Source organism: Moschus berezovskii, chromosome 4, assembly GCF_049115385.1.
Source record: "Moschus berezovskii isolate FMDL1 chromosome 4, NW_MosBer_1.0, whole genome shotgun sequence".
NCBI classification, from domain to species: domain Eukaryota; kingdom Metazoa; phylum Chordata; class Mammalia; order Artiodactyla; family Moschidae; genus Moschus; species Moschus berezovskii.
Window position 1 is genome coordinate 80,844,956 of NC_142463.1, and position 13,887 is coordinate 80,858,842.

General features: G+C 34.9%; 1 protein-coding gene across 3 annotated transcripts in view; it reads right to left on the bottom strand.

Moving 5' to 3' along the window:
* Positions 1 to 2,564: 2,564 nt before the first annotated feature.
* Positions 2,565 to 13,887, bottom strand: part of OLFM3 (olfactomedin 3) — a 46,209-nt gene continuing 34,886 nt past the window's right edge. For all 3 annotated transcript variants that reach the window (XM_055402847.2, XM_088834880.1, XM_088834879.1), the window contains 2 exons: positions 4,380 to 4,486; positions 2,565 to 3,291 (listed from right to left, as the gene is read on the bottom strand). In XM_055402847.2, the coding sequence (XP_055258822.1) occupies positions 2,614 to 3,291; positions 4,380 to 4,486 (785 nt within the window). In that variant the 3' untranslated portion in view covers positions 2,565 to 2,613. The remainder of the gene's footprint in view (positions 3,292 to 4,379; positions 4,487 to 13,887) is intronic.

Consider the following 13,887-nt stretch of genomic DNA (forward strand, 5'->3'; position numbering starts at 1 on the left):
TATGGTGATAGGAACCATAGATAGAGATTTTGAGTTCATGATAAATCTTATCACAACCTTAACTCATATGCACACTTATTTTCTTTTTCTTTTTTATCTCTACATATTGGTAATGCTCTAACACACTGTCATTTTCTGAATGCATAGGTATAAGTGCATGTGCAAGTAGTAAGTATTATGATTCAAGACCACAAAAATAAATGTCACACAAACACAGTCAGACCATGATCATATTATTATTTAAATGACATAGAAGTTTGTTAATGATCTGGTTAATTCAGAAAAATACCAGTTATACAGTTCACTTAGAATTAAAACTTTCTGAGCTTGGATTTCTTTACTGATTGAATAACAAGTATGATTTTAAAATAGTGTTTCCCTCATAAAATTTATTTGTTGGACATTTAAAAAGAAACAGTGATTAGAGTAAGTTCTTGTTTATTTCAGGCACAAACTGATAATTTATTAAGAAACACTTTTAAACTAAGTGTTTAATGCAAATCACACTTTTAAACCTATATTACCCCCATTGTAGTGACAGTAGTAAAATCTGTGCTTGCTCTAGCAGCACATACACTATAATTGGATATGGTGATGAACTCTTCCATAGAAAACAATAAAGTGCTTTACAAGCCGTACATCTCACAAAAAAGCTGTGAACATCCAGGTTTTGAATTTACACGATATCATATTACTTTATTTCTTTGAATGTAATGGAGACCCAGATATCCACTAGAGGCCATCTACTAAAAATTCATTCATTTCTGAAATTGACTTTCTTCATACAAACTCTTGATGTACAAAATATTGGCTGAATATTTTTGTAATGTGTCTACAATGACAAGTGAGTCCCCTAAATTTTCTCTCAAAAGCAGAGAACATACGTAAATGTTTCAAAGAGAAGACAGCATTGCAAAAGAACACAGAATGTTCATTAAATCATGCTAATATCTTTTTGTAGGTTGAAAAAAAAAATTGTTAAATTTTAACAATTTCAAGATTGAGTTTTTCATCCTAAAATTTTGATGGTAAGATATTTGAGAATGATATTTTACTTGTGACATTTGAAATGAATTACTCTTAATTATTTCTTTATACAATGCCTTATCTGATTTATTATATCCTTACTTTACAAAGGAAATGATGATATTATGTATATGTGAAACTAAACATTTACAACAATTTAAGTTATATATTGTTTATTATAGAATATACTTTTTAAATTGTAAAACCAGCCCACACTGGTTTCCATAAAACTGCCTTAAGTATGTAGAAAGTACATCTAAACACAGTGACATGTTTCATATACATTGATTATATGTTTTTGGTGTTATTAACATAAAATATTATTAAAGCTCTGTTTTTTTGTTACACCACTTCTGCACACAATGAATCAGGGTAACAAGGGGTTGTCTTCCCATCTTGTGTTCTGAATTGATTATTTAAACATTTAAACTACTTGGGCAACTCCCAAGTTTTCCCACAATTTTCTTTTGTACAAATCTTGCCAACAGCTCTTTAGAATTTATAAGTCTAGATGACATTACAAAAATTTAATTTTAAGGGTTTTCATGTGTGCTTCATGTACTTTTAGAATCCTGACATAAGAGTTAATTATTGCCAGTTATATGTAAAAATTTAAGTTAAAACATTAATATACTTAATTATATAAGAACAAAATTTGAATGTGTAATAAATGAGTAGAGTCAAGTCCAGTTGTGACCAAGCTGCATCTTTGCAAGCAACTATATGGGTTGCTTCCAGTGGAGTGAACAGAGTAGCTCATCCTTACTGAATCAGTTTTAGGATTCCATGTCAGTGATCCAATAAACTTGGGGTAAAATAAAGACTCTCTGTAAGAGATCTGGCTTGCTTTCTTTTTAGTTTATAATGCTTATGTAAAGGAGTAGGTTGAGAAGATACTTCTTTCTTGACCACTCTTGAAAAGTGACCCATAATAATTACTGAGATTAAACTTCAGTGTATTTTATAAAAAATATTACTTACTTTCACAGAAGTGAAGAGATACAATTGCACAATGGTGGTTATAATGGTAGAAATACGTATTGCCCATAAGGTATTAGCAAGAGATTTAAAAATGACTGTACAGCACCGCATCAGATAATTGTATAACAGCAAAATGATTAATATTATTTTCTCATATAAATAAGATCTTTAAATCTGTTTTAGAAATAAATGAGGGGAAAGTGTTTTTTCCCCTAATTCCTACCAAAATATTTTCTGATGTGGAGCAAAACACAGTAAAAAAATGACAGATCAAAAAAAAAAAATTCATGCATTTAAGCCACCATTAATCTCTGACTCTAATATAAGGCAGATCATTAATCTTTTGTAAAAGTATGACTTTAGCCACTTAAGCTCTTTTAGTGCTTTTAATGACAAGGACATGATAGGCCTTGTAAATTAAGAAGTTAAGATGTGTTTCCAACAGGTTAATTTATACAAGTTCAGATGATTTTTGAAACACCAACTTTATAATAAAAAGTGCTTTGGAGAAATGATGAAAGCTATAATAAAGAGAAAACAGAAGGGGTCCTATAGAGTTGATCACAAACGACACCGTTTAGATTGATGACAGCAAATTACATTTGCTTATGTGTCATCCTCAGTCTTAATGATGTGGAAAAGGGTGACATTGAATAGGACCTGGTGACCATTGTTCCAGGCATAAAGAGCTCTATCTCTTGCATTGTAGTCAAGCATGGATATGTGAAAGTATTGGTTATGAAAGGGAATGTCCGTGTACTCATATGTGGAGGTTTTGGTGGAATAGGAATAATACACCTTGGCTCCAGTTAAGTGGGAGTTGGTGACATACAGTGTCCCACAGATCATGAAGGATTCCCCTGCACTTCTTTTGGGATAGCCAGTGTTCCAGCTCTTCATCACCTCCAGTGTATCTTGGTTAAGTTGGCTGATGACAATATTGCCTGCATTCTGGTTAGTTGCATACACAGCCCACAGCCCAATTTCATCAGCCATTAAGTCGATGTCAGAGAACCCACCCCATGTATAAGGGTAAACGTTGTGAAAACCAGCAAATTCCAGGCTTCGTTGGGCAAGTACTCTCCCCATATCAAAGCTGTATTTGATGATGATGTTACTCTGATACTTGTTAAAATAGAGTGAGCCATTGTAGACAACATGGTTAGTTCCTGCCCACTTGAAAGGGAGGTTGTATGTTCTTGATTCAGCCCCACTGACAAAGTCAGCAATTGATTTGTACTCACGGACAATTTTATTGTTGGTATAACTGTCCATGTACCAAACCTGGAAAAAAGAGAGGAAATGGAATAACTAAATTATATACGTTTTTGAGAATTCCAAAATAAAAACACTGAGAATCAGGACATATTACTATTGTCATTCTCAGGCTCTGGAATGTTCTCTTTCCACTTACCTGCTGCAGACTTTGACAAAAAACAGTGGCATGGCCTACATGGAAAGGAACAATGTACTGCCTTGAAATTGATTTGCTTTTTGTCCTTTCTTTTTTGTTTTTAAAATTTTTGATCATTTGGTGCTTATCACTGAGTGAACCATATATCAATGCAAAACACATCACTTTGTTCATTTACCTGACCAACTTGCTTAGTGATAATTGCAAAAATCATAACATTTGGAAAATTTATTTATTCCATTCCTTGCTCTGAAAAATATATGGTCTAATTTTGTACATTCAACTTATTTTCCCTTTATGGACACCACAGAACTTTCTAGTAATAATTATTCATTGGAAGAGCCTATAGGTACAACCACCTTTTAATGAAATAATTTTACTAATTAAGCTACTAAACTTAATTGGATATAACTGGTTATAACTCTTGAGAATCCTAATGTATACTGAGTTCAGTTGAAAAACATTAATAGATCTACGGTAGGTTTCTAATATACTGATTTTCTTAATACAGATATTGCCAAATACCCTTAAAGTTTCAGCACTGTTTTCTTTAAAATTACCCCTACATTCTAGGAATATATGGCTTGTTTAGTGAATTGATTAACTCTTGAGATTTTTACTTATTTACTATTATTTTTTTTTTTTACACTAAGGAGCAAATTATAGAAGGAGTATATGGAGAATTTTGTCCATTTATAATTAGCCCTTTAGAAGCATAAAACAGGTTTAAAACCAATAAAAATTAGACTCACTATACTGATAAATTATAGGATAGAACATTTTACTAAAGTAAGTTTGACATATCTGTAGATATGCTATATCAAACTGAAAATATTTGCAAACAGTATGGTACTTTTCAAGTACAAACTGATGTCCTTGAAAACAAGTGAATAGTCTAGTAGACATAAAGTTTAATAAAACATAATTCTAAGCAAAGGTATTTGAGGAAACAACATACTCTGTTATTTTTCTCAGATGCTAGAGGATCTGTCATCCAAGCGCCAAATCGGGTTCCAGATGTCTTGACTGTAATTGGGCCTGTGATTTTCATCAGTTTGCCACAAGCTGAAAATAGAGTAATATAAACATGTTGGGTGAAAATGGCCAATGATTCCAAAACACATATTTACACCAACAGCAAAGAAACAAATCCTAAAACAAAACAAAGAGAATTAATATCACTTATTCTAAATAAATGACTGATGCTAAAGCTGAAACTCCGATCCTTTGGCCACCTCATGCGACGAGTTGACTCACTGGAAAAGACTCTGATGCTAGGAAAGGTTAGGGGCAGGGGGAGAAGGGGACGACAGAGAATGAGATGGCTGGATGGCATCACCGACTCTGTGGACATGAGTTTGAGTGAACTCTGGGAGTTGGTGATGGACAGGGAGGCCTGGTGTGCTGTGATTCATGGGGTCGCAGAGTCGGACACGACTGAGCAACTGAACTGAAATAAATGATCATTTATGTTGGGTGCTAAGATTTAACTATAATTTGAATCACAAGTAGTGGCTTTTTCAGTGCTGTAAATCCAAAGTGTGGAGTTTTAAAATGAGACATTATTTCTATAATCTGGACAGAAATAAATGAAGAAAGTCATTTTACCAATTCAGCTGCTGTTTCTAAGTAGTCAGAAAAGTTAAACTATCCATGGACCTGTTTACCTGATCTTCAGCTCAGCTTCCCCTCACCTGACCCTCTCTCCTCATGCTTTGAGACTTTGGACTACTTCTATAAGCTAGAAAGAATTCTATAAGCTGATTTTCAGTTTCTACTGGTAAATGAGCAGCTCCTGTGAAAGTTATTTTTATAAAATATAATAATAATGCTGTAATCACAGTCTGCCTGAATGAGGTAAAGTTTTGAAGGGTAAAATGCCTTTAGGTCTGGTAGAACAGCCCTAAGCTTTAGTACAAGGGAAAAAAAATCCCTCAAAAGTCAAGCCCTCAGACCCTGTAGTCCCATGCCATGAAAGATACAGAGTATCAATTGATATAATAAATGATAAAAATTACTTTGTTGAAAAATTATACTTTTTATCACTCTAGTTATAAATAAAATCTTAGGAAGAGCTTGGACATCATAAGTGCCAAAGTCTAAACCAAAAAGGAACCCAAGCATTTTGTAAATTTTTTTTAACAGCAAAATTTAAAAGTGATCTATCATATACATTCTGAGTGTCTATCAATGTTGACTTTGGCCTAAATGAAGAAATATTATTTCCTATCCATTTATACCACTTTTTCCTTTCTGTTATTTTTTTCCACTTAAAAAATTGTTCTATATGGCCCATGCTGCTTATCCACCTCTGCCTGTCCTTAGAATTGATAAAATTCTCCTTAATTCCTTTTGGTTCCTGAGTGTTTGGAAAGAAAAGAACAGATCCCCAAGCAAATAAACGGAAAAACTAATTGTAGCTTAGGGCTTATCTTGGCTAATTTTTCTCTACGTATGTTCCTCATAAGAATTTATAACTGGCAGAATACTAAGCATGCAGCTAGAAAGATGATAAATGATAACATTATATTTTGTTCTATTATTTCATTGATAACTACTCAGTAAGTAATACCCAGCTTTTTATAAAGTCTAAGCTGAAGATATTTCTTCTTTTTTTTTTTTTTTGAGAAAACTAGATGTGATAGCATCTTTGTACATTTTATATATATGAATTACCTTATAATTTCCCAAGACCGGATAAACTGAGCCAATCAGAGGTCGAGTGGCATTATCTTTATTGAATAGCAAGATTGTTGGTTAAACATATTAGCTCAAGTTGGTATAAACTCATGAAAAGTATGTGAGTAAAACATATCAGTTTGAACTAGGAAAAGGTAAATATATCCTGGGTTGTGTTGTGCTTAGTTGTGTCTGACTCTTTGCAACCTTATGGACCGTAGCTGGCCAGGTTCCTCTGTCCAAGACATTTTCCAGTCAAGAATACTGGAGAGGATTGTCATCTCCTACTCCAGGGGATCTTCCTGACCAAGGGTCAGGTCTCCTGACCCAGGTCTCCTGCATTGCAGGCAGATTCTTTACCATGGCACTGTGTGGGAAGCCCCAAATGTATCCCGAAAGAGTATAAGTTGAATGTATTCTCTGAATGCACTCAATAAGTGAAAGCTATATAATTTTTAATGGCAGATTACATAAATATTTGTAAATGCACAGATGATAAGTGCAAGAAAATTTAAAGTATAAGTATGTTGAGATAGATAGAAAGACATCCCTTTTACTAAGAGAACACCACAAAGTAAAATATGTGGCTTCCTCCTTAGGTGTGAACAATAAATTATTTCATTGAACAAAATATAAATATCAAATGTAGGTGGAATATGAAAAGTAACTGACATAGATGATAGTGCTTTTATTGCCTTTATTTTGCAAGATCTCATCAAAATGATGGTAAAGAAGTAAAATGTGGGGGCTGGGGTCAAAGCAAAGAGAATGGTACAAAAGTCATGAGTGGAAAAGAAACTTTTAACACATATCTAGAAGGCAGAAAGTGATGGAGAGTGGTAATTAATTAAAGGTGTAGGATTAAATGAGATGCAATCATGTCTATGCAAAGGAGATAAGAGCTGAGGATGGAGCTGCTCTGCTTTGAAGAAAAGTAAGGGACTCAACATCTAAGAGCACTCAAAATGGCAGTGCAGGAAGATCCTGAACTCACCTTCTTCCATGAATACAGCAAATCTGCAACTACATATGGAATAGTTCCAATGGAGTATTATTCCCTTGGAAAGGGATCTGAAAGCTGAATGAACAGAGCCTCCGCAACAAAGGGTAAGAGGACAGCACTGAGATGGGTAGAAGAGGTAGAGGTGGACCTCTTGACAAGAGAAAAACAAAGCACAAGATTAAAAAGTTCATGGACCATAGGTGAAGAGGATCCACTTCCTGATCTTTAAGCATCTTCTGGAGATGTGTAAAGCAATTGGGATACTACCTATGGACTGAGATGCTGGTGGGAGCAATTTTGCAATCTCAGGCCACCCTGCTGAGGCCAATGATGGTGGCTGCCATTTTGAAATTCTTCCTCTAACCTGTTAGTGCCAATGGGTGCCGAGGAGGTAACTGTTGCTTTTCATTCTAGCCATGCGCATATAATATTGAATTATAATTTAAAGAGTTAATATAGTTACAAAAACTTAAAAGTGGACATTAAAAAAGCAGAAGTCACATTTATATACTGCCTATTGAAAAATCATTCCCAGATTTTTATTTGCCATGCTTCCTTGCAGGTCTAGGAGGTAGCTGGAAATTGAAGATGCAAATAGTCCCCAGAATTGGAAGCTGTGAAAATACTCTGCATTTTAATTTGATTTCAGTACTGTAAGCACTAGATTGAAATTGTGTTCTCTAAACTTCTTTCTCTGTTTAACAATTAATAATGCAATCTCTCTTCAGTTTTTTAATCTTAAAAATGTAGAATCCATATTATGAATTTTAACATTCTCAGTCACTTCATATAGGTGTTAAGCTAGTAAGTGATAACATTGGTTAATACATTTGCAGGAGCTGTACTGAAAGCTACTGATCATGTGATTCCAGTAGAATTTTTTTTTACTTCAGAATAGTAAGGGATTATGACCTTGGAAGAATATGCGCCTATTGAATATCTATTCTCTATAGAAGGAATAAATAGTATAAAATGTCTTTAAAAATATCTTTCAAAGGTGAATAACATTTCATGATCATTAAAAAAGAAGATACAAAGAATCTCAGATGCCAGCTTAAATTAGTAATATAATGTACCAAATATGAAACATAAATGTAAGATAATATTCATCCCCACAAAACTTTATACCCAGAGGAAATAACCAAATGGTAACACAATCAATAATAAATTATGATGATGTCAGACTGTTTTGATACTGAAAGTGAATAGAGATTTTGTAGTTACAAATTTAATATAACATTTTAGATGGACAGACCATAAAGTTAAACCTCAAACTGGGGTTTTTAACCTGTCTTCTCAGCAAAATTGACCCGGTTGCCATAGGCGGCCTCCAGTGCCTGAAGACTGAAATATAGCTTGGACAAAGCAAGAAGATGCAAAGCTCATATTTCCTTCAGTCATATACATACTTTAGATGTTAAGTTGTTTTCTGGGCTTAATGCTCTTTGGGACTAGCATTTTCACCATGAATCTTATGAGTCAACATTTCTAGAAACTGATAACACTTTGGTGGTTTGGGGCATCTTGGCTTCTGAAGCGTTTGGCTTTACCCCAGCATTGTATCTATATGGCAAAGAGATACTGCTAAGCCTTATACTGTTTAGACCAGGAATTAAGATAGAAATTACACCAGACGTTAAAAGCTTCTAAACCTCGACTAAAAATGATTTTGCTTTCCTCTTGCAGCAGTAGGATTTTTCTCTGAAATATGGTAAGAGGGTGAAATAAAGTTATGATTTAAATGTGAAATAAGTATTTTTAAACAACCATTTACTGATAATTTGCTATGTACCAGGACTGTGCTAGATACTGAGGGTATAAGGTGAACAGGAAGACAAAATAGGTTCATAGGTTCTAGCTTCTCAAAATATGATAGTTTACGTGCTATCCTTTCTGTTCCTCTTCTTTTCCTTTTTTGAATTCCACTGGCAAGGAAAGTTAAGTAGAGTTTATTTCATAACAAAACTATTTGGAGAAAAAAAGATGTAGCATTGAGTGCACTAAATATCTGTTGATGATAAATAAAATTGACAGTGATGAGAAAGACATAACACCTCTGTTCTGGTGAAGCTTACATTTTGATGGGAAGAGTGAGAAAATAGATGAAAAATAAGCAACCTAGCTAATAGATCAGATAAGAATAAATTTAGTGTATATTTTAGTAGAGTAATTTGATAAAGAGGGACAGGGGAACTGCTTTAGATGGGTGGATAGGGAAATACCTTTCAAAGAAGGTGATGTTTAATTTAGGATCTAATTGACAAGGAGGAAGCTATGGATCCTTGAAGAGAGATATGTTTAGACAGTGAATCAACTAGAGGAAGGTAGGATCTAAAGTAACTGGAGTAACGGTTTAAGAAATCTGCCTGGATTTGAATCCTGATTGCATCACTCACTCCCTGGGGGTCTTGAACAGTTTTTAACCTCTCAGTGTCTGGTGGGTAATAGCAGTAATAATACCTAGCTCAAACAGTTTTGGGGAGGATTATATAAAAATATACACCAAGTGTTTTGATTAGTGTTTGATACACAGTTAATTGTCTAATAAATGTTAGCCATTATTATAGTTCAATAAATCTTAGCTATTATTATTGTCCTTGCAAAGGAACTGAATTTGAATATGCTTGGTGAGTTAAAAGGGAAACTGAATTAAAAATGAAGAAGACCAGTGTATCCAGAGAAAACTTGGAAAAGTAGAAGGTGAGGTTGTAGAGGTGAATAGAATAAAGCTTTGCAAAATCACAGTAATTATTTGAGGTGTGATGGAAAGCTGTTGGAGGATTTTAAGAAAATGGGAAAGTGACAAAATGTGAGTTGCATTTAAAAAAGGTCACTCTAGCTATACATGGAAAATTAATTGTAGAAAAGATAAAGTATAGGCAAAGAGACCCATTGAATTTTTTTTATTAATTTACATTATTGTATTGGTTTTGCCATACATTGACATGAATCTGCTCTGGGTGTACATGTTTTCCCCATCTTGAACCCCCCTCCCCCCTCCCTCCCCATCCCATCCCTCTGGTTCATCCCAGTACACCAGCCCCGAGTACCATTGAATGTTATCACATTGGACAGATGAGAGATAATGAAAGAGGTAATGAAGACTGGATAAAGCACAAGATGGAACTAAGATTGTTGGAAAAAATATCAATAACCTCAGATATGCAGATGACACCACCCTTATGGCAGAAAGTGAAGAACTAAAGAGCCTCTTGATGAAAGTGAAAGAGGAGGGTGAAAAAGTTGGCTTAAAACTTAACACTCAGAAAACTAAGATCACAGCATCTGGTCCCATCACTTCATGGCAAATAGATGGGGAAACAATGGAAACAGTGACAGACTTTATTTTTGGGGGGCTCCAAAATGACTGCAGATGGTGACTGCAGCCATGAAATTAAAAGATGCTTACTCCTGGAAGAAAAGTTGTGACCAAACTAGACAGCTTATTAAAAAGCAGAGACATTGGTTTTTTGAGTAGTCATGTATGAATGTGAGAGTTAGAGTATAAAGAGCTGGGCATGGAGAATTGATGCTTTTGAACTGTGGTGTTGGAGAAGACTCTTGAGAGTCCCTTGGATAGCAAGGATATCCAACCAGTCCATCCTAAAGGAAATCAATCCTGAATATTCATTGGGAGGACTGATGCTGAAGCTGATACTCCAATATTTGGGCCATGTGATACGAACTGACTGATTTCAAAAGACCCTGATGCTGGGAAAACTTGAAGGTGGGAGAAAGGGATGACAGAGGATGAAATGGTTGGATGGCATCACTGACTCAATGGACATGAGTTTGAGTAAACTCCGGATGTTGGTGATGGACAGGGAGTCCTGGCGTGCTGCACTCCATTGGGTCACAAGGAGTCAGATATGACTGAGCAACTGAACTAAATGAAGATGGAGAAAAGTAGATGAATTCGGGTTATAAATATTTTTTCTTTCTTGGATAAAGTCAATAGGACCAGGCTTTGGATTAGAAATTAGAATGGGAAGTAAAAAGAGAAATTAAATAAAATCTCAAATCGGAAAATAATTGAGATATTGGCTTGTTCAGATGGTCATATTATAGGGTCATTTACTCAGATTAAATGCTCAGGAAGGAATGGGTTTGGAAACAAAACTCAAGGATTCTGTATGGATTATTTTATGTTGTTTCATGACTATTATCCTTACCAGTAGAGAGGTAGAGATGACAGTATACAAATTTAGATAGCAGACACCCTTCTGAGACAGTTTTCAGAGTCTTTTCAGCACATTGATATTAGTGAAAGCCAGAGCCTTGAAGAAAGGGCACACATACAAAGAAGAGGAAAGCATATAGAACAGAGTTCTGGGACATCATAGTATTTATAGCACCCAGTAAAGGAGCCCAATAAGAAGCTATGAATGGACTAGGGAAAATAGTGTAGTGTTAAGAAATCCTGAAGAAGAACATGTTTTAAGAAGGATGAAATACTGACCTCAGGGGAATACAGAGATTGTTCAGAAATAATCAAAGAAATGATCATGGAATTTGGCAGCAAGAAGTCATTCATGATTAGAAGAATCAAATGAAGAGAATGTTGAGATCAGAAGCTGAGTTAGAGTTGGTTTTGAAAAGCCTGCAAACTAAAGCAGGAACTATAAAAGATTATTTTAACTAAGAAGCAGAGAAAGGAGGGTGGAGAAATATGAGGTTATGGGAAAATTTTGTTACTCTAACATCTTGTGCTGATGTTACTCTTGTTGCTTAATAGAGATTTGTTTGCCTTTATAAATAATCTAGTAGAGAGGGAGAAACTGATAAAACAAAAGGAAAAAATGAATTTCATAAGTAGATGATAGATGGTGATTGCAGACATGAAATTAAAAGACGCTTACTCCTTGGAAGGAAAGTTATGACCAACCAAGATAGCATATTAAAAAGCAGAGACATTACTTTGCCAACAAAGGTCTGTCTGGTCAAGGCTATGGTTTTTCCAGTGGTCATGTATGGATGTGAGAGTTGGACTATAAAGAAAGCTGAGCTCAGAAGAATTGATGCTTTTGAACTGTGGTGTTGGAGAAGACTCTTAAGAGTCCCTTGGACTGCATGGAGATCCAACCAGTCCATCCTAAAGGAGATCAGTCCTGGGTGTTCATCAGAAGGACTGATGTTGAAGCTGACACTCCAATACTTTGGCCACCTGATGCAAAGAGCTGACTTATTTGAACAGACCCAGATGCTGGGAAAGATTGAGGGCAGGAGGAGAAGGGGACGACAGAGGATGAGATGGTTGGATGGCATCACTGATTCAATGGATATGGGTTTGGGTAAACTCTGGAGTTGGTGACGGACAGGGAGGCTTGGCATGCTGCAGTTCATGGGGTCGCAAAGAGTCGGACATGACTGAGTGACTGAACTGAACACTGAACTATCTTTTTATGGTTTTGTTGTTGTTTGTCTCTCTGCTCTTACTTCCACAGTTTCTCAGGAAATGTTCTTTTTGCAGTGTATTTCATCCAGGTTAAAATCCTGAGGTGAGTGATAGGAGATCTGGTTTCTGAGTCATAATATTAAATCATCATATAATATGAATAATGTACTTATTCTCCAGGATGGAGTATTCTCATCTCTGAGATGCACGTTCTGAAGTTTAACATTTTGTTACTCTAAGGGGACATGGAATGGATAGAAGCTTCTCTTAGAAATAGTTATTAGATTCCTAAGCTAAAGTTCATCTTGTCAAGTGAAATTAATAAATTAAAATTGCAGGAATTTATAAAAACTGGTTGCTTTTTTAGTTATAATTTGTGGTAGCACTAAGTAAACATAGGTATTCTCATTCTGACTGAGCACAGAAGTTACAAAGTAAAATAAAAAATAAAAGTCATTTCTGTTCCTTGGTTCCCCCAAACTGGCTTTTGCTCAAATAAACATTATTTTTCCCACTTTTCTCTCACTTCCTATGAGGACAAAGGAAGCCAGACAGAAAGGATCAATTCCCAAAATGCCTGGAAGATAAATGTACCTGCAAAAGTGATTGGCATAGAAGGAAGTTAGTTTTGCTTCATTGATTTTCTCCTGCTATGCTCTTCTGTCTGCTGTGAGACACATTAAAATATTAGCGTTTTATACTGTTCTACATATGCAAGGTTTTGTATGTTCAGAAAGCATACTGAATGGGTAGTTGAAAAAAGTAACCATTTTAATACTCTGAGGATTTTAAGATATTAATTTTTTTATGATCAGTTGCAATACATATTTATCAGTAAGTAGTTCAGGAAAAGATATCATTTGGGATTCCACAGGAAGATCAGTTGTTTGGATCAATGAAGCATAAAAACCATCTGTCTTTTTGTTTATTTCTTTAATATATAATTGTACTTTGTAATATCCTGGACTCAGGCTTTGAATCCTAAGGCCATGACCATATAAATAAATGGAGTGGCAAATATGTTTATGACTGAATGTTATTCTTTTTAACTTAAGGCCATTGGAGAACTCATGTAGCAAGAAGTAGATATGACTTGATCTTTGAAGTCTGTTTATTAAAGCTGCTTAAGTTTTTCTCCACCATATATTGGATAGTAAAATCTGTTTATATTTATATTATTTAACCTTTTATTTGCATGTCTAATCTCACCAACTGTGCTGCTGAAGGAAAGATGAGGGATAAGAATGGACATATAGATGCTGTATTGCATAGCTTAGAATGAGTTTTCAGTGGGTGTCTGGTAAATGGGATCAAGAATAACATGTGTCTAAATACCTCCACTTTTCAAAATTAACAGAATTTTACTCTTAAATAATTTTAAAAACTTCC